This window comes from Ciona intestinalis, chromosome 8 (genome assembly GCF_000224145.3).
Source record: "Ciona intestinalis chromosome 8, KH, whole genome shotgun sequence".
NCBI lineage: Eukaryota > Metazoa > Chordata > Ascidiacea > Phlebobranchia > Cionidae > Ciona > Ciona intestinalis.
In genome coordinates, this window is record NC_020173.2 from 2,757,039 (window position 1) to 2,784,945 (window position 27,907).

General features: G+C 34.4%; 3 protein-coding genes across 7 annotated transcripts; 2 read left to right on the forward strand and 1 right to left on the reverse strand.

Annotated features, from left to right (window-relative positions):
* Positions 1 to 1,186: 1,186 nt before the first annotated feature.
* LOC100181417 (DNA-directed RNA polymerases I, II, and III subunit RPABC2) lies at positions 1,187 to 2,532 on the forward strand. The gene has a single exon (XM_026835405.1). The coding sequence runs from the start codon at positions 1,260 to 1,262 to the stop codon at positions 1,644 to 1,646; it is 387 nt and encodes a 128-aa protein (XP_026691206.1). The 5' UTR covers positions 1,187 to 1,259; the 3' UTR covers positions 1,647 to 2,532.
* Positions 2,375 to 25,219, forward strand: LOC100183786 (putative adenosylhomocysteinase 3). 5 transcript variants are annotated; one of them, XM_002129329.5, is made up of 15 exons: positions 2,375 to 2,718; positions 8,733 to 8,823; positions 17,915 to 17,970; positions 18,455 to 18,643; positions 18,972 to 19,074; positions 19,634 to 19,835; positions 20,315 to 20,384; positions 20,682 to 20,728; positions 21,375 to 21,527; positions 22,353 to 22,423; positions 22,743 to 22,837; positions 23,170 to 23,337; positions 23,944 to 24,022; positions 24,493 to 24,613; positions 25,016 to 25,211. In XM_002129329.5, exons 1-15 carry the CDS (start codon positions 2,575 to 2,577, stop codon positions 25,020 to 25,022), a joined length of 1,596 nt encoding a protein of 531 aa, XP_002129365.1. In that variant the 5' UTR covers positions 2,375 to 2,574; the 3' UTR covers positions 25,023 to 25,211. The 5 variants fall into 5 exon arrangements, with proteins under 5 accessions (XP_002129365.1, XP_009859294.1, XP_026691198.1 ...); XM_009860992.3 differs by lacking the exon at positions 2,375 to 2,718 and adding an exon at positions 6,124 to 6,401 and having other exon boundaries at positions 25,016 to 25,219; XM_026835397.1 differs by lacking the exon at positions 2,375 to 2,718 and adding an exon at positions 8,534 to 8,671 and having other exon boundaries at positions 25,016 to 25,219.
* LOC100175149 (GDP-D-glucose phosphorylase 1) lies at positions 25,207 to 27,711 on the reverse strand. Its single transcript, XM_002129227.5, has 4 exons — positions 27,417 to 27,711; positions 26,771 to 27,169; positions 26,251 to 26,456; positions 25,207 to 25,967 (listed from the first exon to the last, which is right to left on the reverse strand). The coding sequence occupies exons 1-4, from the start codon at positions 27,580 to 27,582 to the stop codon at positions 25,662 to 25,664; spliced, it is 1,077 nt and encodes a 358-aa protein (XP_002129263.1). The 5' UTR covers positions 27,583 to 27,711; the 3' UTR covers positions 25,207 to 25,661.
* Between the last annotated feature and the right edge of the window lie 196 nt (positions 27,712 to 27,907).

The window sequence follows — 27,907 nt, forward strand, 5'->3', positions numbered from 1 at the left end:
TATTTTTTTGCTGAACACCGGATGCTAGGTGGCGACGTTGGGTGGCGCGAATGCAAATATATTAAAGTTAGTTGCATTTTAGGGGTTTAAGTTTACCAACTGTTGTGTAAAAACAACATATTACGGCGGTTTTCGCGGTTACATATTACAATTTTGTTGTTTTCACACCTGTAAGCCAAAGAACAATCAGCTTAAAAAATCTAAATTTACTTTTTATTGGTTAAATGTTACTAGCAATTTAAACAATATTATGTATTTTAAAGACTACATATTTTGTTGTCCAACATGTTACATCATAGTATACTTTAACCAAAGAGCTCTTTGCTTTAACCATGATTAGAAAAGTACTATGGTTGTATAGTTTCTAGACAAAATCGCTAGCAGAAAAGTGTTTCTTCTATTTGCTTATCGCCACCGTGTGATAGACAGCACACACATGTCCATTCCAGACGGAAATCTGTATGTCCACTGTCCAGTTGTAAAGATTACCAAGCAGTGAAGCTCGTAACGTTATTTGGTAATTACCAAGATTTTGTTAGGCTACTGTATTATACAAAACAGGAACCAACTTTATGCTATACTATGCATTTTATGCCTTGTGGTAATACATTATTTTGATATGTAAGTATGCTTAAACAACATCTTAATAAGCCTAGCTTTAGCTATAGGGATTTAGTGGTTTAGTTCTCAGTTATCCCATTGCTAATTAAAAGTAGCTTGAGTGGTTCTGAATATATGCTATATGTGTGCACAATGTTTTTGCTACAGGCTGCCTAGTTACGTTGTGCCACACAATGGTTACTAGTTTGATTAGCAAGAGATGATAAAAAGGAATTGAATATTTTATGTGAAATCATAATAACCTTCCAACGAGAGAAGTTTATGTATCCCGCAATCTTTAAACATGTTACTGTACAAGTTTAAACAACATTTAATAAATTCAATGTTGTTTTTAGCAAGAAATTAGAAAAGCTTCATCAAGTTTATATATGCTTGACAATAGTTTACTGGTTAATAGTTTTATTTTCATTGTGCAATATCTCAAACTCTTCTATTGTTTTTGGGTGATGTCCTTGTCAAGGACCTGGGATTTAGGCCAGATTTGTCCCATTACACCAATTGTACAATATAATTTTGAACAGGTTCTAAGTACTACAGTTTGCTCGAATAGCTCTGTTTTTAACTTTTTATTATTACATGTATTTAATTTTGTACAGGTGTAAACATTCATTCAGTAGAAATTTGTAAAAGTTTTGACCATGTCTGACCATGAGGATGATTTTGATGGCTTTGGTGACGATGGAGGAGACATGGATGATGTTGGAGATGCAAATGAGCTTGATGCTGTTGAGGATGAGGGGCAGGGTGTTGAGATTTTAGATGCAACCGAAGGTCGTCAAATAGAGCCAACTAAGAGGATCACTACGCCTTATTTAACGAAGTACGAACGTGCTCGAGTTCTTGGAACGAGAGCGTTACAACTTTCAATGAATGCTCCGGTAATGGTTGAACTCGAAGGGGAAACTGACCCACTTCAAATTGCGATGAAGGAATTAAAAGCAAAGAAAATTCCGATTATAATAAGACGGTATATGCCTGATGGCAGTTATGAAGACTGGGCTATTGATGAATTAATTATCGAGTAAAACAATTTTCATATCTTGTGATTTTGTTGTTCGAAATTCAAGAGTTAAGAAGGTAGTGCATTCATAAAGACTAACATAATCTTATTTATATTCTGTTGTTTCATGAATTATTCATGGATAGAAAAAATTTCCAGTCAAATTATTATTGAATTATTTAGCTAGCTGGTTTCCTGTTGGAACAAATACTAAATTTAAAATCGAATTTTGTGTGCCATATTGCTGCTACAAGTTATTAACTTCTAATTTGTTCTATAAATTCTTTTCCTTTTCAGTGTATTTTAATTCACACCTAACAATGTTAATTTGCATTAAATTCAAATAGTGTAAGGAAACTATTGGTTTTTATTATTCAGATTTATACATTTTTTGGAAATATAAATTTTAAAATCAACAAAACATATAACATTTTTAAATTATTTCCAATGTACCACTTTTTATAATTTACATCCAAACAAATAAATTGTCCAAATTTTCCGTTTTCGAAATTTTATTTCCTGCCATTAACATGTCCCATTTCTAGCCCGGCATCTGTGATTTATTGTTTTGATTTTATAGTTGTTCAAACTTGTTGTAACATTGATTACCAGATGAGTGGTTCCTGGTAAACAAACTCAATTCCTGAACCTTGTAGGTATGTTGGTACTGCGAGAAAAAGGGAGTGTGATGCCTCAATCGGTTTAAAATAGCTGGGACCGGTTCAGTTGCTTTTGCGGATGGTTGTCAATCGTTGAAGTCTTGTTAAAAATTAAGATAAATGTGGAACAACATTATGGATGTACTTTAAAAATAAACTGAACTTGTATTTGTGTGATAAAGTGGCTTTATTTGAAATTGAAACTGTCGCATTTTTTAGGATTGTTTGTAACTTTTTACATTTCCTTTCTAGGGTTAGGTTATTTAGTTTTAGGTGCTTGTTAGGCACGAGATCATGTCGGAGAAAAAGCATCATAAAGATCATAAACATGATCATCATGGTGGGGATAACAACAGGTATGTCCTGGAAGCTCAAAAATCGTCCCAAGCAAGCTCCAATAAGAAAGGTTTGCAACCTGAGATTGCAAACAGGGTACGGGTGAGTGCTTTTGCTTTATCACCATTCATTCAACATCATTATATTAAAATATGCGATTATATATACGGTTTTTCACTTTGGTCAGAATGTTGATTTTCTTTGAATTTTTGTGTCGAAACTTGAAATATTATTTCTTAAAATGTAATATGTGTAGCCAAGTTTGATCTTCTAAAATGTTTGTGGTTTCCTTATATTAGTTATTTCCCATTTCTAGTAATATAATGCAGTGTTTAGTTTGTTTTAAGTTTAAGTTCAATACAAAAGCCTCATTGTAGTCAACCTGTGATTTTACTGTGGGGACGTATCAGTTACCACTTTCATGTAAAAAATGCTGTGTAAGGATTTTGTATTATGTAGTTGTGAGTCAGTAACTGCCATGTAACATCATAATAGGAAGACATGTACAGGGTTTACGCAATAAACAAAACAAAATGTCAATTCACGGAACTGTTATGCATTTTTAATAAGCAAGCATTGGCCTAACAATGTGCTGCCAATTGAAATGCAATCGAAATTTCCCCTGATGAACCCCATTTCATTTATGTCAAAAATAATTCTGTCGTATTGAGGTGTTTACTGAAAGTTTTTGTTACTTATATAAATTCGATTTTACTTAATTGTTAAATTTGTCCAAACAAAAGTGTCAAGTGATACTTAATTTTTATGGAACATTTTATAAACACACTTAAATACATTTTTGCTTACATTCAATATGTATATACATTAGTTATACATTCAAAATAATCCTTCAATAAAATACAAAGCACACATACAAACAAAAATGTCTTGTACTGTTGGTGGACAGTAATCTTGTATGTATGTAAACACAAGCCTTCCTAATCTTAATACATAGGTTTGGTCTGTCACGGCATTTTAACCAAAGAATGTATGAAGTGTTTAGGTTATATGGAGACATTTTTTTTCTTGAAATTGTGTTTTTTAATATATTTTTCGATCTGTATAATCTACAGGTGTTGCATGACCTGTTATGCATACAATGTATTGAAGTGCCAAACTTTGAAAATTGTTTGCCATTACTTTTATTAACTTCAGCAAACATTGACGTATTTACCTTCCTATAAAAGTGATTCATTTGACAATTTTTATGAACATGTTTTTCACCAACACTTACCTGAACCAACCTTATAATTTATTACCGTGTATGCACTATACACATGACAGGGTATACTGGTAATTCCTGTTGATTCATTAGTCACATCAATTTTTACTTTGTGTGGACCTTTGCCTGAATATAATGTCAATGTAGTCCTAATGACTTTGATCAATTGATTTACTTCTTCACCATATAGGCTATTTTATGGATTAAGTAATAATCATTAAGATATAAATTAAAAATAATTTATAATGGTATCATAAAACAGTCTTCATTCCCAAGTTAAAACACAGCATAATTTTTATTTAACCATTCGAATATGATAACTAAAACTTTACAATTTCAAAATAACAAGTAAGATTTGAAACCACAGACAATATAAATTGTGCTAACTAAGGAAAATATTTTTTTTGGTTTAAAAACTAAGCCCATTACACCGTGAAGCTGTTTAATTGGTTCTATGTTCAGTTTTTTGAACCTATTCGGCCCAGTAAGTGTACGTGTCATTGCACATCCTCATATTACCTTCATCAGCTCGCAAACTTGGGTATGTGGCTGAAACCTCATCCGTTTGTTTAACATACAAACAGTGGGTGGTTTTTTTTAATCAACTTTTTACCACACTGTACAAGCCAATGAATTATAAGGGTGGAGGATGCAATCGTGATGGATAGCTTATAATTTACTCATCTACCTTAACCACTGAAGTATTTAACTGTTACCTGATGAAGTGATGAGATTTATTGTTGTTAAAATAGGAAAATGTTTGTTAAATTTAATGTCATACTCAATATCAATTTTTTTTTTCTTATTTAAATTTGTGTAGCTTTACGTATCGCAGAAAAAGGATAAGTTTTGTAAAAATTGTAATTAGCCTATACAGTACGTCAGTACCCTATTTTTTTAACATGAATTATTGCGCGCGTGACATCAATTGTGTAACTCCCCCCTGCAGTCGCATTTGTCTTCAAAACTCGTACGCTAGATGTCGCTGTTGCGTCATAATATGTTTTACGAACGCGTGGTTTGCATCACAAAGGTGCCCCGTAATGTGATGTCAAATAGATAGCAAGAAATAGCCACGATCAATAAATCCACACCCGTCTACCACGGAACCGACGCATTCTGCTTTATTGTAAACTGATTTACTAAAAACGTATTTTTTTATTCCATTACTGTCTAGGTTTCGTTATATACGACACGTTTGTCCCTTTTGCAACTAAATAATTTGTAGCAACGATATTACGTATAGCATGCTCTCATTTGCATGTCTGGTATAATAGCTATTAGTCAATCAGTGGTAATGCATTTTCGGTGGTGCATTGAATCAATCTGTCTAATAGGATAATGGAAATCAAAATAATAAATTGTATTAATACCACAACCAGCGTGTTGGCGTGCACCCAGTTGATATCCATTAGTTGAATTAGATTGGGATCAACGCAGTCCAACAGTCACACTGTTGGACCTAGTTTACAGCTCAATGTTAAATCATACGAAGCCAAAAGTTCAAGTTTGTTTCACAGCCGTTGAGGCGATAAGCCTGGATAACAGTTTTCAACATTTTAAGAAGTCAAGTGTGGGTTGTTATGAAATTCAGCTTACTTACAAAACCAATGGAGTATGGATATTGACCGCAAAAATAGTTAAGTTATAACGGCTATTGCTACACCAGGTCATTAGTTGCAGCCTTGCATTATTTCTTATGGTCGCACCACTGCGTCAGCTTTTTAGTTCGTTCTTTCCGTAAGAGGTCTTGAGTCGCCTTATTTGCCAAGAAAGTCGAAAGTGTAGCTTTAGCTTTAGGAATAATGTTTTGTTGTTTTCTTCCTACGTTACGGATTGTCGGGTTCTAGGAATGCTTATACAGCTGAGTGGCGTTCGTGTTTTCTACTGTGTGAGATAGGCGCCAACACAGTACTCGATAGGACGCTGCTATAAATACACCAGCGGACCAGGAAACTCTGGTAAACCGACACCGTGCGTGCGTGTGAGCAGCAAGTTATGCAAATAACGGATCGGTTTAGGAGATAGAATTTTTATAGCGCTTTTCCCGCTTGCAGTACTGGTAATTTAAAATCAGGTTCTTCGGTTTAAATGCCTTTAAATAGATTGCTAAAGATGACAGCAGTACAAGTAAAGGAAAGCATATTTCAAAAGGCGGAAGTTATAGGTTTAGTTTCAGACCGTTATCGAATGTGGGCAGTAGTGTAGATTGTTGTATATAGAATTGTTACTGTATTGTTTTGTAAAGCCGGAGATTTTATGTGTGTGCTTTTATACAGGTATATATGTAGTCTTATGCAGTGTAGTAAGTTGTGTAGGTGTAGAAACTGAAATGTCAGCTTCTGGAAAGAGAGATAATATTGAGAATGGAGATAGAAGGACTGTTGCTCCGAGGCGTGACGTCACGGGGACGGGTGAGAGCCTCAAGAAGTTGGAGGAGAAGAGAAACCTCCTAAGAAGACAAAAGAGCAATAACCGTCGTATTATGTCCAGGGGATTATCAGTTACTTCTGTTGGGAGACTAGATAGCCAAGGAAGTGTGTTTGGTTCGGAAACTCACGAGGTGACGTAACAAGGTTGTTTGTTTACTTTGTTAAACTACATCTTGTATGTTTTGTAGTTTAACGTTAAAAAGACTGCCAACATGAACATCGGTGTTGTAATCCTCTTTATTTCGACCGAATCACACAAAAAACGTCATGTTGTTCGTGGTTAAACCCAAATACGTCATGTTGTGATAAATCTTATAATAATTATCTTAACGTCTGTAATGACCCATGTGTGATAGGGCAAGTTACAACCACGTTGTTAAACCATGCACTTTTCTGTTCCTTATACTACAACCATATATCGATGTCATTGCTTTACGTTGTTTATTTATACTGTATGCAGTTATTGCACACAGTAGCAATGCAGTATACATTACACTTATTATACGGCGCAATCTGTGTACAGGTTAATTGGAAAACTTGACTTTTCATGGTCAACAACAACCCAATACCACTGAGTCTGGTTTAAAAATAGCCCCACATGAATTATTTATGTTAATGTGGTGTCTGGGTAGCCGTTCTGCCCAACATCTCCACATACCTTTGCAGTACTCCTTACATAACAATGATGACACCCTTATTCATAAACCGCTGTTACTGCGATTAAGCGTCTCGTCGTACTGAATTAACAATATACGGATGTGGCATCACATCATTACATATTACGTACACGCGTGTCATCGATAAAACAATGAACACATTTTACCAGAATATATAAGTGAAATGTGTCTGTGTTTTATTATAGAAATTAAACTATACTACTTAATGATGTAACAATGGTATTTGTATGTTCACAATATACATCAGCATCTGCTAACGCTGTTAAGTTTAGCTGTCTGTATTTAAATGGCCAGATAAAGTATTTACCATGTGTATGGTGGGGGAAAATGGCACATAATATTCAAATATCGTGTTTTAAACAATTAACAACGGTCTATAGGAGTCGTGATGATACGGTTTTATAATTCTTTGAATATTCTTTGTTTACTACCAAATGGGAGGAGAAAATAAAAATGTGTCTCATCTCCCCCTCCATTATAAGTTGTATGTTAAAAGTATCAAAAATTTGGTTATATATTACGTTAAGGTAAAATCGCCCATGTTTGTATTGATGTTAATTGTTAAAAACACGAATAAGAAATATGGGATATCATGTGCTAACGGTATCGGGTATCTATCTTGCTCCATAACACGCATCGTGTTTTTCTACCTCTTAACTACTGAGTCACTTGGCAAGTATCGCCTTACATACGCTTTCTAAATTTCTCACGTTGCAAATTGCTAATAATTATGACGTCATTATTAAACAGTCTGGTGGCGTCACAATATAAAAAAAAAGTTTCGTTCTTCATGTGGTTAACGACACTATTATCATTATGACGTAACGGTGATTGCATTGTTCTTAATAAGGATCCTTGTTATCATTGTAATTATTAACTTGATGTTGACTTTTAAGTGCCTTATATCCTTAATACCCTTGTTATACTACATGGCAATACATAAGGTAGTGCATGTGTTATAAATCTTAGTGATTGGTTGTTACTTTTAAAGTGTTTTCTAAAGTCTTAAGGTAAGCGAGAGGTTATACGCGTGTGTGGGATTATTCACTGCTGTTACGCTACAAATACACTCTGTTACGTCACAGAGTAGCGTGGTATGGTATGGGTCAAGAAAAAGGAGCTTTTATTTATGTAGCTCCAAATAATATAAGAGGAGAGTATGGTATGATCTTTGGTTCCTGACGCGTTTTTATGACGTAACAATAGTGAATCCCACGGTCAATTGTTTATAGAGGCATTCTGTTAATCTGCAACTATTTAGCACGGCTGTGTAATCAGCCCACGAAACAAGTTAATTATGAAAATGAATTGCTTTTGATGGCCATAGTGTCAAACATGGGACGGTTTAATTCGCTGTTGACGCCTCTGAATTATTTGCTGTGTTTACGCAGTTAGAAATATTTACGTTAAATAAATACAAGGCGGCCTTCAGTCGACGTAAAAGCTGCATTTCTGATTGGTCGGTAGCGCTACCACGTGATCCTTTTGGCTGTGATTCCTTTTGTGACGTAACAGGTTGAGGTGCCACGGTTTAATGTTGGTAGAGTCACCGCATTTTTCGTTAATTTGCAACTAGTTACGCTTAGGGTATGTAATGAACAACTGTTTATTACTTCTGTTAAATAAGAGCGGCGACGCTGCCGCATAAAAGCAGAAAATGCGTCGCGCTTGTTCATATATCTCGTTTAACAATGTCGGTGCAATGCAACTACTGTTCTAATAGCGTAAGAAAATTGTGGAATTTAGTTTTGTAGATTGAAATGTCTAAAGTTTTGATTTCCACAGCAAATATCCTTCGTGGAGGACAAGAAGGTCAGAAAAAAGAGGTCCATGTCAAGATCCATATCTGCGTCCTCTGCAGACAGTTTCAGTTCAGGTGAGTTCATAATAAAATAATGCTAATTATGACGTAAACAACAACTCAATCAAAGGATTTCATCAGTTTAAAATTACCTCTGAGACATCAAATTTGGAAATAATTACTTTTTCCAATTCCCGACATTGATTTTTGTGTGCCAGGTGTCCCTTTTTCAATATTGGCTTTAAAGTCCAATATGGGGTGCTACCCGCATACCCGCTAAACATCCGATTAGAGATTTTCTGTTGGTCCTAGATTATTTGCCGATATGCTTCCTCGTAAAGTACCAGATTTGCTGCTGTTTCTATTAAGCACCAGCGTATTTAAATCGTTGCCTGCGTTTTAACCCAATTAACCTCAAAGGAAGTGATATTACGTAACATATTAAACATTATGGCTTAATGTTGCTCATCTTCTTAAATATAATTAAAAAGATAAATATAACAACAAAGAATACGATATTTGGAAATGTCGAAAAACTAAATTTTGCAAAACGATTGTTACGTCACATTGTATAACAATACTATGTGACGTCACAAACGTTTGACGCTGCGCGTATTGTTTGATGATCAAGATTAGCGATCGCTGCAAAAGTTCGTTGCCATGTTTGCTGCTGGCTTTATCCAATATACGTCACGTATGGTGGTTCATATTGCCATGTGTTTATTTTCATCCGTTAGATGATGCACCAGAGTCGTGACATGAGTGGGCACGTACCGATATAAATAGAGAAAAGTTTAGACGTTGTTGATAGTCAGTGCTGAATAGGTGCAACTAGTGCTAAGTACTCTATAGCTTATATAGGCCTCGTTCTATTAAGTTTTTCAGGAAGGAAATTATATTCCGGATTTCAGTTTTAATGAACATAGTTAGTCAATCCAACCTTTACGAAATAACGAATGCACAGAGAAAAGTATTCTTACTATGTCAGATCATGTGCGTGGTCAATTAGTCATATAGTGTACGGAGTTATTACTGTTGACTAAAGTTTTTTAATTTTTAAGAACCCTTTGCATAGTCGTCTCTATGCGTACCTATGCCCGTATAGTTACTATATAGGTTAAAGAGATAGCTGGCCTGCTATCGAAAGCAAGTACTCCTGGTGTGAAAAGTGCACTCGCTGTAATTAAATACAAGTTGAGTGTTTCGTGGTTGGCGCTCTTGGCGTATTTGTGGGTATCACTGTAGTATTAAATTTATGGGAAATTTTATCGCCTGATTTTACTCGATCGCACGAATTCTTCTTAATTTCTAACATACTGTCTTGTAAAGCAGCGCATATCAAAAACCTGCTTGGAAACAGCATGCATTACAGAAACATATTTTGACTTGAACCCGTTCATTTTTTTAAATTAAGTAAGCCAATAAGTATTATCATTTTGCCGTTTAAAAAAATTGTAAGTAGTGTTGTAACAGGTTATTTATAGAATAGTATTTTTTATTGGTGAAACATGTTTTTCCCGATGTTAATTTCCGCAATGATTATCATTGATCGAGACTGGAATTAATATCACCGCTGGTTTTCGTTTTTAATCGGTCGTGTCCCGTGTGTGTCCGTTTAATAAATCAAAATGCTTGTCAGTACATCGGGATACGTCTCATACGCACTGTCGAGTTATAACACTGGTGTCTTGACTTTCTTCTTATACACCAGACAGTTAGACATACATGGTGTATATTCGTATACCTCATGCCTACCATTAAGTTATAACATGGATGTCTTTATCTACACCAAACCAAACACCCCACACATAGTGTTTTCATGCACCGCATTCTCGCTGTTGAGTTTTAACAACGATGTTTTATTATACACCAAAACACACATGGTGTTTTTATGCACCTTATGCTAAAAAATGCCAATATTTTAAACAGAACTGTAGTTCTCTGTAAAATATCTGACATTATCTAAATACAACAAGACAATCTCTTTAACGTTTGAAGTACACCCGTTTAAATAATAGATTAGACCACAGCTCGTGCGTATTCATGTCGCAAATGACGTATTTGATCTACATCCTCATTATTCAAAGTCGCTAATACTTTTATCCGTAGTTCCGTACAATAATGAACATTATATATGAGTTGAGTTGGACCACAATCTGCTAGGGATCTCTAGTAAACCGTGATTCCAAGTTACGAAATAAATATATATATATTTTCTAAAATCCAATATTTTAGTTTAGCGTGATTTATGTTTCAATACTTCGCAAAATTCGTACCTGGTGGTCTGACGAAAACATGCCACGTCATATATTCGTTGTTTACTTGAACTCTGGTGACTTTTTGCACATCGGTGCAAACCGGGTTTTGTAAACTTTACATTGACCGCTTAAAATTTAATGAAACCGTAAGCTTCAACACGATTAGAACGACGTGATATTATCGCAGTATCGCCGCGCATACAGTAAGGAGAAATAATGTAACAATTATAAACCATGGCCTACTAAAGGTATATTTAGTGTTCAGATATACCAAATTACAAACATGACATAAATTTATTTATCGTCGACCTCACAAATGATTTTATATAGAACGCCAAAGGTCGGGTATTATACAGCAAAGCGGTTAATGTATATGCAGCAGACGTTCCGTAACTTTATGACGTTGAAATTCGTTATCGTTTTGATCACAAAATTTAAGCTTGTATACATTAAAACAACGAAGAATAAACAACAATGAGGTTTATGTACAGCAGACGTTTCGTAACTTTGTGGTGATAAGGTCTGCTCAAAATCAATTCCAAAGCAAACATATGGGCGATAAATTTTCTGCTCCATTTGGTTGTCCGGGGTTACGAACATTTGAATTATACTCCGCTTAAAGAGGTTGTCTGTCTGCAGATGTATCATGCTGTTGCAGCAATGCAGTTTTTCATATATTGTCAGTGGTTTAGTTCAGTTTTAAGTTTAAATCCCGGATTAATGGGTTAGCGGGTTCTTGATACTTTAATCCGTTGAAGTCGAGACTTCATTTAAACAAGTGGTTTATATATGAGTTGTGGGGAATCTAGTTTGCGCTAGAAACTGAAAGGCGATGAAGAGGAAATTTAAAATAGAAAAGTATATTCTGTATAATAATCGTTTTGGCGTTGTTTGATTATTTCTGATATAAAAGTTAAACTTGCTTTCTAATTTGCGTTAGGCGTAGCAGAGTTAAATAATACTAATATTTTGAAAAAAAAGCAATTCTGTATCTTTGCAAAAGTTATATATATTATTATGCTTGTGTGATACTTTAATTCGTTGAAGTTGAGACTTCATTTAAACATGTGGTTTATATATGAGTTGTGGGGAATCTAGTTTGCGCTAGAAACTGAAAGGCAATGAAAGGGAAATTTAAAGGAGATAGGCTCATTAATAGGTCTATATTTACGACGGTTTCGTGCCTGTGCCATAAATTGTCATCAAGCAAGTACCGTGTACGTTGGTCGCCGTTGAAAGTGTCCTCGTTTTACCGAAGCCGCGGTCAGTAAATATTTTCCGCTTTGCGTCACTTTTGACTCTCTCTGTTTGCGCTACAATGCTGGCTTAAGTATTTTACGTTAACAAATAACTGATAGGACTGATTGATAGTTGAGGTAAACCACCTTTAAGTATGAGGCATAGTCATAGATAACGTTAAAGTTAATACAGTGCTCTGTAGTATACCTATGTGTGCGGTAATTCGATCTTATCATTCAAATTTTGGGTTCAGTACCAACGCTTTATACAAACTGTTTACTTCTTATCTAAGTTTGGTTGATATCCATTTACCACTGTCGTATTAAGTTCGTATGCCTTCGGTGTTGTGTTTGAAGGGGTTTATTTTCTGTTAGAATGCTGATGTGACGTCACACGAGTTGCAGCATGCAAAAATGCTATTATGACGTCATATCGCGGCATTCGCATGAGCTTCAATCGATCGTGACGTCACAATGCAGATTATTCGAGTTCGACTACGCGATTTCCAGAAAGTGGACAAAGGAATTCTGGATTGTAGTTAATTATTATCCAGACGCTTCTTATCCTTCTATTCAGAAACCACGGGTTGTGGCGACGAGCGTCTTTGTGACGTCACAGCCAACTTTTCGGGCCGTACTCTTATTTTTATATTACAATGCACTAGTTGGATCCAGAAGTGCGCTAGATTTTAAATAGTTATATTTAAAAAAAAAAACTTTGAAAATGTATACGTAGAGTAGACTTAGAACGCTAAACCAACCGTAGTTCTTATTCAAAGCTCGCATTATTCACACTTAACCGAGTATATTGTGTAGTTTCCGCGTACAATACAGTAGCTTATCTCGCGTGCTTATTGAAAAGCAACCTATTATGCCATAAATATAATGATCCTACCAGTCCTGTTGCTCTGTTCTGCTTCATGTTTATAAGCTGGATCACTAAATCCAGTGGCAACTTTTTACGTATTGTAACATTGCGTGTTGGGAATTTTGAATGTTCATGTTATTGGACTAATTAACCTTGATAAATTCCGTGAAAATGCCCCTGATTTAGTCCTCATGAAGCTGTACGATTCTTGTAACGAAATAAAGTTCACGCTCAAGTGCTGTGAAATTCGTAATAGACAAAAATCAAGAATTGCCTTCTGTGAGATAAATATTCCGCCCAAAGTCGCATCAACAGTCTCTTGTTAAATTATCTATTTACAATTTGTGTCGCCTACACATTTCGTGGAACTTAATTCTGAACATTATTGGACCAGATTTATTCTTGTAATAAATGGAGAAACTTCCGGCACTTTTTCCCATCAATCATGACTATGACGTAACAAACATAAGTATGATGTGACAACCACAAACTACACGTTCCCCATGCCAGTCATCCCAATTTCGAGATTGTTTCTTATGTTTAGTATTAGTAATAAACTGCTGAACAAATAGCAGAAGTGGTTAACTTGCTTCCAGGATACGAAATAGAACCTGGCTACTCCGTAGTTTGTCGATTAATTAAGAAAGTTTGTAGCCACATATCCTCAATTAACTAGAAAAGACGTTTCATTATTTCCCATAAGCAAAATTGATCTGAAGGTTTCATTACACGCTTAATTTCACCGCAGTCGACTTGTTCATTACTTTAACTACGAGTTGTAACTGCATCGTTAAGTTTTATTACTTGCGTGCTTAGACGATATTACCCTTAACTTGACCGTGGCAGTTATTTAAGTAAAGTGAAATAAAAAAGAAGAATATTTCATTACTGCATATGTGTTCAATATAAAGCAGTGATGATCGCTTTATTATCGATTATTACTGCTTATGCATCTGTTTTAATTAAAAACCATTTTCGTATGATCCGAGTGCTCTCAGCGTGAGATATTTCACGTAGCTTGGACTCAGTTGTTTATTTTTTACCATGCATTGCGGTCTGGACTACTTAGCGTCGCACTAAGTGGAAAGTAGGTCGTATTGCTTGGCTTTTTCAAATATGCTGATCACTGAGTTATTTTAAAGAACCGAGGCTTAGCGTTAGCTTTTTTGAAGGTAAGAGGTAATTTGATAGCTGTTGCATGGTCGCGCCGCATTGAAAGTGGGGCAAATATCGCGGTGTTAGTTTTTTTAAGGTTGCCGTGGTTGCTTAACTATTCTAAACAGTCTTACAGATTTTTCTGTAGTTGCGAGGATACGTTATAAGAAGCCGTTGAACGTATTTGATATTACCATCGTCGTTATAAAAAAATCATAAAACGAGAAATAAATCTGCAACAAAATATACGTATAATTAATTGTTTTCCGTCTGTTGTTCATTTTGACTCCCAGTATTCTAACTCAAAATCGGCAAAACTGTCCACAATTGTCTGAAATTAATGAACCAACGACGTTGTTATTTCGCTCCCAATTGTGACGTATTCCAAATTCTAGATCGCGAATCGTGGCGACGATTTTCGTAGTTGTCGCTCAGTAACTTGAGGCTTTATCGAAATAAAGTCCATACTTGGTATTATTACAGACCTTATTACACTCATAAGTTGTAAATCACTCATGCCAATGCGGCATCTGTATCATAGCAACCCAGAGATTTTTATTACTACCGACCGCCTGTAGAGAGACGTCTTCTATCAGACTCAAGTGCAAAAACCCCTTGTTAGCTGGTGGTCTAATGTGACTACAAGACGTGTTGTTTATGTGCTTGAATTTCCTGTATGTGCAACCAGAAGTTGTTGGGAAGTCTAACGTATTTCTATTCATATTTGTTAATGGAGTTTTTTTTGTATTTGTTGCTGTAACATGTTTAATTATTGCTGTTTAGTTGCTAATGCTCTTCTCTTCGCTGGTTTAATTAATTTGTTATTGGTCATCATATTTAAAGAGATAGTTAAACTTCATTTTCTGTAAGATAGACAGTGGACAGTGGTTATCAGGTTTACAAATACTTTACAGAGCAGATTGGCATAGCAGGGGCCACACTATTAATGCTATGGTTGATTAGTTGGTAATGTTAGACAATTATTTAAATTACCCCCCTGTAGGTTACTAGGTTTAGTTATTTCAGTTGTTTGAGCTCACTATAATATATATTATTGTTATCTACTAATTCTACTAGTTCATTAGTGGTGATATAATACCTGTCATTTATAAACGAAATCTATATATTTTGTGCTAGCTATATTATACCTGTTATTTATAGATTAAGTCGTATATATTTTGTGCTAATTGGAAATATTCATATATGCTATAGGAATATAGGATTATAGTACGTATAGAATTATGGCAGCTATTATCATGCTTCTCTTTAGTGGATTCACTATTATCCCTGTTCCTGTTTACTCGGCAGTCGGCAGTAACTTTTCCTTCGGTTTCACAGAAAAAATGTTTTAAATGACAAATTTTATTTTTTTACCTTTAAGTCCAAAATAAATATAAACATGTTGAGTGCAATGGAGCGCGAAGGTCAAACGCGGAGTCACGAGGTCACGTTTAAGTTAGACAATGAGATAGGTTTGGAAATAACTGAAGGAATTCCAACGCGGCGAAAAAGTCGCGAAATCCGTCGTCCCAGCATCACGTTGTCAAGAGAATTCTCAACTACAAGCACAGGTATTTTAATTGGATGTTTCCTACAAGTTGTAAGTTCTCCATGGTGGTGGAATCTTGAGGGGATTAAATATAGGTCAAAGCAAAGGTATATAGTCAAGGGTAGTCAAATAGAACTAAACTAACCATCTAAGAAATGCATGCAACATAGTTCAAGGTAATTGTTTTGTTGACACTAGTTAAAATTTCCCTGTCAAAAGTATTGTGTTGGTCCAATACAACAAAATCTATACACTTGCAAAAAGTTGTGCAAAATTTATTTTTTGTTAACAAATAGATTCTTGTTCAATATTGTTAGTTGAAGAGCAACAATTCCAAAAGGTTTTTAATCTGTTACCTAAAATTGTCAATTTACCTTTCAGTTGTGCTTACTGGCACAAATTACTTTATAAATATTTTATATGTTAAGCTCCAGCTTCATTTGTTATTAATTGCTTGGATTCTCTTTTAACAGGAAGTTGGTAGTTAAATGAGTTATTGATTAAATTATATATTAATGCTTTACATAATCCCATGCATGGTGATACCATAGAAATCAATTAAAATCTGTTTACTGTAAATCAGGGTCAGTTGGAAGGGTTGGCAACAAAACAGGATTTTTTTGTAGTATTTTTGATCAGAATTAAAAAAAATATTTTAAATATTTGGTTCGTAACTTTTTGTAGATTAACTCTTTGTAAATTCTCTATTTTTGCCTAAAATTATTTTTATTACTTTTAAATAATAGTAAAGCTTTGAACAAGTACCTTGGACTCTTATAATGGTTGTGTATTTGTGTTAAACCACAGGGTTAAATAGTACCCAGTTTAACAACCACTTAAAAAGTTCCAAATTGTTTAACTGTCAACTAAACTGTTAACGTGCAAAAAATCTCATTTAAAATGATTGTTTTGTTTTTCAAGAAGCATTTTAAAAGAAATCAATATATTTATGTGGCAAGCTGTTGCATGGCTGAGATTTGTTAATCCTTTAACAAACAATATAATCTAAATTTATTTTTATTTGACCTGGTGCTGTTTACCTAAGGTGTGTCCTTTTCTTGGATGTTTACCTAACTTATGTCATGCAATGATTAGTAACTCAGTGAATAATTTTTTCAATAATAACCTTGTAGATCAGTTCCTTTGGGCAATATAATCGAGTGGGATTGGAATTCATTATAATGAAGACCTTTGGGTGGAAATCTAATTAACTTGTAATGTTGTCCCGTTCAATAATTAGTGGGGTGACATGTATTGTAGGGAGCATTGTGTAATTAACATCAGCTGTACCTCAAAACTTTATACTGTAACTAGTGTTGGTTTAGATTGGAGTTTTTGGACAAACTTTGTGTATAGAAGTGGAGATAAAGTTAATTTATACCAAATTTTAGAGTGTTTTGTAATGGATATCAGTTTGTTTCTTAGACGCCTTGAACTGTAGTATCAGAATAGACAGATAAGTTTTCTTAAATAGGCTGTAGTATAGCAGAAGGCATATAAAGTTTGATGCTGTTAAGATTCTGATTTCTGATGGAAGATTTTGTGTTCTACTCGGTATTGGGAAGAAAGCATTAATTTTAACACAAAGTTTGCAACTATAAAGATGAATATAAGTTAGTGCTTTACAACTATTAGTGGAGTCTTCTGATAATTCTTGTTCCTGCCATTTAAAGTTATTAATTCATACACATTTTTTGTATGAAAAATAAGGATCGTTTATTGCGCCGCACATCTGGTTTTCGTCCAATGCGCAAATGGATGTTTTAAAATAAAGTTGGACTCCATTAAAAAAATCCTGGATACACTCTTATCTTAAGTTACATTTTAACTTTTTTTGTTTTTTTTTAAGTATTAATCAGTCTATGCCATGCACAGTATCTTATGCAAAGTATTTCACATGCGCTTTTATTTTTTATCAACCAATTATCTATTTATTTTTCCTGTAACCTTAAAAACAGTAACTAAAGAAGTTCTTGTGTTTTTAAACTTATTTTTAATTTCTTATCTTTAAAACTCGGTTCAATTTTAAGTTTCTCTTTACTTTAACTTTTAATTTTGTTATCCTGACAATTTTTGATTAAGCTTTATTTTCTTTCAGCATCTTACTCAAGCTCTGATGAAGAAGATGACATATCTCCAAGGGAAAGACCCCAAGTAAGCAATGGAAACATTAATTTTTAATAAGAACAATTAATTTAACTTCCAAGGGAGAAGGGATGTATGAAACAGTAGAAGTTTAATTACAGACTATGGACATCCAAAGACTCAATGTATAATCAATATCTTGAATTACTTGAAAGCAAAATTACTGATTCTCTCTTGTACTTCTTAAGTTCTATGAAACTAGATGTGCTGTCAACATAAAAAAATGTATAAAATACCATTTGTTAGAAACAATATAGAAAATGTTGTAGTACATACTATATTTCTCTATTGCACTACTCATATAATAAACATGATATAAAATGCACAAGTAAAATAAAAATAGGCATAAGCATATTGCGGTAGAATACATTTAAGAATCATATTATTAAAATGGTCCCTTAGAAAGTGCATGTCGTACATAGTAAGCCGAAATAGCATTACAATGCCACTTAACAGGTTACTGCTGTCAAAACCTCACCACCAACTTTTTAAGGTAAATTCCAAAGGCTTCACTGACTTTTGCATCCGAAACATCAAACATGCGGACTTTGGAAGGCGGGAGATCGAGATTGCTGAGCAAGAGATGCCCGCGTTAATGGATCTGCGTAAGAGGGCACAGGGTGATAAACCACTGAATGGAGCTAAAGTAGTGGGCTGCACTCATATATCGGCACAATCTGCAGTAAGTTGTGTATGAGTTGGTAGATGCGTAACATAGGGCCTAGGAATGACATCAAATCCTAACTTTTGAAAGTACAGTGGCATCTTATGTTTTTGCACCCCAGTTTTAAATGTAAAACTTCACCCTGCTGTTACGTGTTTAGCCAAACAAGCAAAGAGTATTCGACACATTATTAACGAGGTTCCATATGTTTGATAAGTATGAATGTAACCATATGTCCCTATGACTTTAAGTTAAAAGGCAGTAATCGAAACTCTGTTCTAAACATAACATTAACAGGCAAGACCATATATAAATATGTTGATTATTAATTATTAAAATATGCCAGGTTTTAATTGAAACTTTAAGTCAACTTGGTGCGAAGGTCCGATGGTGTTGTTGCAATATTTACTCCACACAGAATGAAGTTGCCGCTGCATTGGCAGAAGCAGGTGAAGTATTGGGTGTATAAAGTGCCCAGTGGGGTCTTGATTGTAGCACCCTTGGCGTTGAGGTTTGAGGTACTGGGTAGTAGACTTATATCCTAGGTCTCGGTTGTACCTCACTGAAGACCTTATCCTTATAGAATAGCATATCTGTTAGTGACTGTCTCAGTGGGGTCTAGGTGGTATCACCCTGGGTGTTAGGGTAATGGGAAAATAACATACATCCTGGGTCTCAGTTATGGGTTACTAAAGGCCCTACCCTTCTCTATTAATATTGAGTGTCTATAAACTGCCAAAGTTGGGTCTAGATGTTAGCACCTTGGGTTTCAAGTAAAACAAATTGAACCAATATTACACCCAAGTTCCTCCTGATCTGTTTCTATTCTATATGGGTGAGCCTTTGTTGATGATCTAGTTTTACCTTTTAACCTGGATTTGGTCAATTACCGCAACACCCAGACCACTTTCTGTACTTTTAAAAGGTCCCAGTGTGACTCTGTTTTGCCTCAACCTCTGCCCTGTTTAAACTGTCTCCTCTCTCCCCTAACTTCTCCTTTTATCCCAGGTTACTCAATATTTGCATGGAAGGGTCAGGAAGAGGAAGATTTCTGGTGGTGCATTGAGAAGTGCATCACAGCTGATGGGTGGCATCCCAACATGATCCTTGATGATGGGGGAGACCTTACCCACTCAATCATCAAGAAATATCAAACCATTTTCAGAGGAATGAAGGGAATAGTGGAAGAGAGCGTGACTGGTGTACATAGGTGAGTCAATGAGTTCAGCTTTTTTAAATTTTTGTTTGTTTTAAGTTGCGCTTGTTTTAAGTTTCTTTTGATTTAAGTTTTTTTAATTTAAATTTCTCTTGTTTTAAGTTTTGCTTGTTTTAGTTTCACTTGTTCGCCACATAAATTATTGAGGTTCCCCATGTTTGATACCCATGAGTGTAAAAAATGTACCTATATTCTTCAATGACTTTAAGTTAAAACAGTGATCTAAACTCTGTTGTAAATCCTTGAGTGGCCCCAAAGCGTTTGTAATACAGGTGTTCTGTTTTTTTATATAACTCATGCCTGTTTACTAGTAACCACATGCGTAACTTTATGGGTAAAAACTTTTCCTGCAAAAATCAATTTACAAGAGGCAAACTAAAAGAAAGCTTAAAGTAGTGATATCAAATGGTTTCAGCTTCTAATTTTGGATTTGTACTTCTAGTGTACAATGCTTAATCATTATATTTCCACAGATTATATCAACTTGCTAAAACAGGCAAGCTCAGCATTCCCGCCATGAATGTCAATGATTCTGTAACAAAGGTTAGTTTTTATAATTAATTAATAAGAATAAAATATTATTTTAAACTTTTTAATGGGGCCTTGTACATTCCTCAAAAAAGGTCCCATATCGTCTTATCCTGTAGGACCTTACACACAGAGAACAGAGTATTCTCCCAATACACCATGATGTAGGCTTAGAATGCATTTCCTATACTTATCTTTACTAAGCCCACCGTAACGTAATGTACACATATCTAACAATGCCTTTTCCTGGCAAACATAACTGGGGTGCTTTACCTTCAAATATACTTTTTAAACATCTCATTTGTTTTGCAGCAAAAATTCGACAATTTGTATTCGTGCCGAGAGTCAGTGTTAGACGGGTGAGTATGTGTGGCATACGAGTTGTTATTTCTCACACTTCATGATACTCCTGCTTTGTGGTATATATTATGTAGGCCTGGAAAACAGTAACAAACATCTAGGGTGGCCTTTCCATTAAATCAAAGTTTTTTTTTTTCAAAAAAATTGACTACTTTGCAGAAGCAAAAATTATTCAAGTAGTAATATGGATTGTTTTTCAAAATAATATTTGATCTGCAGCTTATAGAAAATGACAATCTGTCCAATAAGCTATGGCTAAACAGGCTTTCTTCATTAAATAGTTAAGAGCGTTGGTATCGTAGATATAAAAAATGAACGGAAACGTTTATTTTAAAATATCTTAAACGCATAGGTCTCCATATATTGCGATTGGTCCAAAGCAACTCATAAACTTCAAAATAATCGTTTTGTTCTGTAGGTTTATAACTTAAATACTAGATGTGCTCCATACTTTATAGTGTAAAGATTTATTAGGGTATAATACTCAGGGGAAATGAAACATTGTAGTTGTGTTTTTGTAGGCGTACATTTCTTTTATAAATTGTTGTTTTGTTGATCCCACCCCATATGGTTGAGTTTAACAAAATATGTTATAAGCATCGTAACTTATAGAGCAAGCGTTTAATTGGATTTATTTCACTTTAGGTTAAAACGAACGACAGACATTATGTTTGGTGGCAAGCAAGTTGTTGTATGTGGGTATGGAGAGGTGGGGAAGGGTTGTTGTTCAGCATTGAAAGGACTTGGAAGTGTTGTTTATGTGACAGAGATTGACCCAATATGTGCATTACAAGCATGGTAAGTGGGTTATATTGTATAGTGTGATATATACGCATAGTGGAGTAATGTACATATGCCAGAAAACTTTAAATGGGTTATATTGGTGACTATGATGTGTACTGGCTCTTTTCCATTAGTTTAAATTGGAAATTTAGGTGTATATTATGTACACAAAAAATGACTTTTTCCATTAGTTTAAATTGGAAATTTATGTCACTGCTTATCATTATATATCCTAAAGTTTTTAGAGTTTTTATTAGCTGGCGTACTAAAATCATGTATTTTACTGTATAAAGTGCATGCGCACTATGTACTTCCTAAAAAGCATCTGTTTATAGCATTGCACACTGTGGGTTAAAAAATCACGACACACTATTAATATTTGTAACTGTTATAATCAGAGTGTTGGTGCATTAAAAAAGGTATTGTTCAGATTGTATTCACTGAGTTAGTTAGGCATTTTTTTGGCACAATCAATGTCAAATTACTCATATTTATGTGTAATAATTAATCCATAGTGGTTATATTGGGTTTTTGACCTTGTGTGAACTTCAACTGTAAGTTACCTTGAAGCTTGTTATTGTACCAAAGTTTATATTTGATTAGTTGTGGTACGCTTAGTAGGACATATATGGTGGCATAGCTAGTAAACAGAGAACAAAACACTTTGGTGTACTCAGTCGTATTATTTAAAGTGAAGTTTTGAATAATTACACGCAATTAATTGTTGGTTTTCCTATGCGGTTACCTGTGTCAGTAGAATTTTTTGATTGAGGTTGTACTTCGGAAAAAGTTTTTTTTAAGATTTTTATTGTTGAAGTGATCACATTTTTATTATTACAGCATGGATGGAATTAGAGTTGTGCGATTTCACGAGGTTGTAAAAACCGCCGACATTTTTATTACGTGTTCAGGTTCGTGCAAATATAGTCTATAGAGCATTTCTTTCTGAACCTACAAACTGCAGACTCTGTGTTTAGATAATGGGCAAAATTTGGCTTCAACTCTAGGTCATCAAACCAGTCTTCTGTACAACTAAAAGGTTTCATTACATAGCAGATAATGCCAGATATCATTGGATTAAATAAAATCCATTTTAAATTTTTATGCCCGAGGACCAGAAAATCATTTTTTAGTGGATTGTGTGTTTATTTTTTCAGTTTCCATGGAATATGTTATTTCTACCTGTTCTTGTTGTTGCTTGTCGGTAATATTCTTATAATTTATTTGTAGGAAACAAAAACGTAATCACGCGAGACAGTCTTGATAAGATGAAGAACGGCGCAATCGTGTGTAACATGGGTCACAGTAACACAGAGATTGATGTGGTGGGTAAAATATACAATGATTATTGGGAATATGATTATATCAAATAATAGACAAAATAATACTGTAAACTCCATTAAAAAATTAATTCTGATGTAACATAGTCTGCTACCAGCCATAATGCAAAATAGTATTATACCAGAAGAGCCAAAAAGGATATTTTACATTATGCCTAGTAGCAGACCATTTTACATTAAAATTTAACCACACATAATATAGAAAAGTCTTTATACCAAAATACCATAAAAAGACTATTTTGCATTATCCATAGTAGCAAAAGTAACAAAATAAATGTAATGTCTCAAAATCCCAATAAAATACCTCTTGTTCGCAGGCGAGCTTAAAAACGAACGACCTTACATGGGAGAAAGTTCGATCACAAGTTGATCATGTGATATGGCCTGATGGTAAACGCATTGTGTTGCTCGCTGAGGGTCGTCTACTTAATCTTAGCTGTTCAACTGTTCCTTCCTTTGTGCTTTCCATTACACATTGTACACAGGTATGTATATATGTGTGTGTGTATGGGTATAGTAGTGTGTGGATAAAAAAAAGTTTGGTCATTTATAGCCTTGTGGGTGGGAACTTGAGCGACTTATCCATGTTTGCCACTCCCATGCTCACAGTCAAGTTGCTGATACTGTTGCAGTGTGTGGATAGGCATATATAATTTTGTTTGGTCATTTATAGCCTTGTGTTTGGGAACTTGAGTGACTTATCCATGGTTGCCAGTTGCCACTCCCATGCCCACAGTCGAGTTGTTAAATTTTGCAGTGTGTGGATAGGCAGATATAATTTTGTTTGGTCATTTATAGCCTCGTGGGTGGGAACTTGAGTGACTTATCCATGATTGCCACTCCCATGCCCACAGTCGAGTTGTTAAGCCTATTACAGTGTGTGGATAAGCAGACTGCAGACATAATAAGTTAATAAAGTTTCAACCCACGAGGATCTAAATGACCAAACCAACCAAATGTTATGCCTCTTTATCCACACACTGCAATAGCTTCAGCAACTCGACTGTGGGCATGGGAGTGTTTTAAGTTTAAGTCTAAAACTATAAGTAAACTAAACAAATATCCTTTGTAACATTTATAATTACTTTCAGGCATTAGCATTGATTGAATTGTTTAATGCTCCAGAAGGAAGATACAAACAAGACGTTTATCTACTGCCCAAAAAAATGGGTGAGTGGTATTTGCTTGTAATAGATTTTTTGAATTGGCAACCTACAATTAACTATCTAATTCAATGTTTGGAATGTAGCCTATGAGTAGTTTTATTCTAGCTTACTCCTAGCAACCATGTGTCATTACGATTTCAAACAGATATTTATATTTAGGCTGTTTCTTTAAAACTAGTGTAATTTTAAACACACATTTATACTTAAATTTTAAAGTGGTGTAAAATCAAACACACAATATTAATATATTGTTTTATTTAAAACTGCTGTGCATTTAATGCCCAATTTTACTCAAACTGCTGTAACTGTAGAATCAAACACACACTTTTATGCAAACGTTTTTTTTCACAACAAACATTTTAACTGATTTTTCCAGACTAGTGTAGGTTCACACGATTACATTCAAACTGCTATAATTTCAAAAATAAAATTTAAAAAATAAGTACCTAAATTTACATTCAAAGTATGGTTTAGATGAATATGTAGCAAGTCTCCATCTTGCAACGTTTGACGCTCATCTAACTGAACTCACAGATGACCAAGCAAAGTATTTAGGTCTCAATAAATCTGGTCCTTTCAAACCAAACTATTACAGGTATAAATAAATACAATGCATGGCAAGCTGTTTATGTGTGGGAACTAGGGCAGTTGTATTGAAGGAAGTCAATGTTAACAGTGGATAATATATAGCTATGTATGTCTCCCATATTAGATATGGTTAAAGTACATTAACTTTAGTTATAAAGTAATTTGGTCTTTTTATAACACTCGCTCTAGTCTTATATAACACTGACTATGGTACAGTTTCAATTAATTTACTTTACACGCGAAAATAAAATAAGAATAAGTATTATAAAGACACAAACATGGCATTTATTTATTGTTTTACATAATACGAATTAAACCTGCAAATCTATATATATGTGATAATTATTTTACATACGTTATGAGTTTATAATACTACTGTTCTTTTTAATAAATATATCTTGTACTTTAGGTACTAGCAAAGTCCCATCATCAGCCACACTGGGTGCTACACAGTGGCATCATACACAAAGCTTCTTTGATGAATCATGGATACATTATATATATATTGTCCTATAATTGTTTTATACTGCATACAATGCATGCAGATACGAAAAATAAAGCACGTTGTGCTGCATACTTGTGTAATAAACTTAAGTACGGTGAAATACAGGAATTTTATTATGTTTACAACAGTAGCACATTTAACAATACTGCATAGCATATACAATATAACATAGAATATCTAAGTACATTTTTTTTAAAGTGCACCTGGCATAAAAATATATTTTCAGCATATTGCAATATAGTTAAGATACAGAGTGCTTTTTTAAAAAAGTTTTATCAAGAGAACACATAGGTAGGATAGGTTACATAGGATTTTTTTGGCAAACTCTTTAGTTAATGTCAACAATTGTTAGTTTCAGCCAAGCTAATACCAGGGTTTTGTTGACATTAGGATAGCTTATGAAGCTATGGCTTATATTTATAAATTTGAACTAAAACCTACCAAAACATCGTTTCAGAAGCTTGATAAATATTTTAAGTTTAGTTTGCGTGAATTTTAACCAGGATTGTAATAAATTTGTTATCTGAATCCATATATGCCTAGATTATATTTAAAGGATTTGTTTAATTTTTTGAACCAAGTCATCAAACACCTTATTACTCACTGCATTTTTGGCGAGAATCTTAAATGCTGAATCATGGGTGACACTGCAGAATTCCTTTTCGTATTTCATCGGATATTGGCCTCCTATTTCCACGCATGCCACATCAAAGCTGTCGGAAGGTTCCAAATTTTGGGTTGATTTTCTCGGCACGATGACACAACGTGTACCAACGCTGCCTCGTGTGAGCATCATGTTGTATGGGGTTTCCCCTTCATGGAGAATGTTTACAAGTTTTTCAATATCTGTAGCTACCTGAAAGTGAAATAACTGGAAATGTAGATTGGCAGTGAGCAAAAGTGCATATGAATACACCATGTTTGTGTGGTGTATAAGAAGATACCTATGTTAAAACTAAGCAGTGAGCATTGAAATGTATGAATACACCATGTGTGTCTGGTGTATAAAATAATACCCATCTTATAATTGACAGTGAGCTTGATGTGTATGAATCATGAATACTACATGTACATCTGGTTTACATATACACTAGCCTTACCATATGTCCTCATTAAATAATATATGAGCTACCACTTACCACCACTCTGGCTTCTTTCTGCTTTGGAACATTAAACACAAATGCAGGCATGGGAGAGGAACCATCAATCAAATAACATGAACCAGCAACATGGTCAGATGTTGGTATATTATCCAAAAATAGTTGGTGTTGTAGATACATGCCATGGAAATGCAGATGATTGATAGAAGCCCAAGCATGTAGACTGTTGAAACCAACACGAAAACCTGGGGTGGATAATTTAGCTGTTTGAAATGTTGAAAGCAATCTACACAAAAACACAAACCATAATATTCAAGTTAAAACCTCATTGTGTAGAAGTATTATAGACATGTTTAAAAAACTATATTGTGCTTTCTGCTATGAAGAATCTAACCAACATAAAAAAAACTGTTTAAGCAAAATTCAATGTGTTTTCCTAACAATTGCTATTACTGGATGATGAAAACATATTGACAGTAGAAGAATTCCAGGTGACTCTGCAAACAATTTAAACAAACAATAACCAAGTAATAAAAAAATAATAAAACTTATTAAACACCTGGGTTTGAGCTCAGCTGAAGAAAATCAAAAGCCAGCAGCAAAGAAGCAGCTGTCAATCTTTGTGATTGACATTCGTCAAGTGCAGGAATTAGCAAAACATGCCCGTAATCTATCGGACTGATATTAACGACTACAACATTTCTTGAAGCTGTCTTTTGCAGTTCTGTAGCAGCGGAGTCATTAGGTGGCACCATAGTGAATAAAATTTCATCATCGCAAATTTTTGTGAAGTTGAATTGGTTTTGCGTGAAGTTTTCATTCATGGAGCTGAAAGTTTCACGTTTTCTTCGTTTAAAACTTCGCTGGGGGTTTAACTGAGCTACGCAATGCATTGGGTTGGATTTTGATGACGTAAGTGTTTTATATTTACAGTCGTCCAACTTGTACTTGAAAATACCTGGGTAGAAAATGTCTATGTAAGGATTTATGTACTAAATTACCAGAAAATATAAACTTTCAAAAGGTTTTTAAGGACTTTTCGATATTTAAACTAAGTTTTGACAGAAATGATTAGGTTTTCCCAAAAATGTTTATAAGGCATACAACACAATGGAAAAAAAACATTTTGAGATCAAAATTTTCACCGAGTAATAGCTATAATATTACATACGTATATTCACAAGACACACGCGGTCCTAACTTACCATTTTCTACGGCCTTATCCCATTTCGAAGTTAAAATTTCGTCAAATTTAGACTTTTTCTGATTTTTGCCCCAATTTGCACCAATCCATGACGGATCGGACTCCTTTAAGTCTTTAACAGAATAGTGAAATTCTAAAGACATGCTATGGTTGCCGTTTACGTTCATATTAAGCCTCTTAAAACTCCTAAAACCTAAACATAAACTTTTGTGTAATTTTTTTAAAACGTTGAAAAAAATTACATGTTGGTGCTTTCCCTGAGGTACAGATATCTTATTGTATATTTTTAAATTAAAACTATAAAATATGGGGGCTTAAATTTGATAACAACTTCTTTTGTCTTGACTTCTGCGCTTTGTTATTTGGTGAAAGATTTTAATTAACTGCATTTTATTTTAAGTTTTTTTATAGAGGTAATTCTAATTACGGCTAATTGTTATTCGTGAGCGACAGTTGATTTTTCTGTACTTGTAAATTGTACATATTTATTAG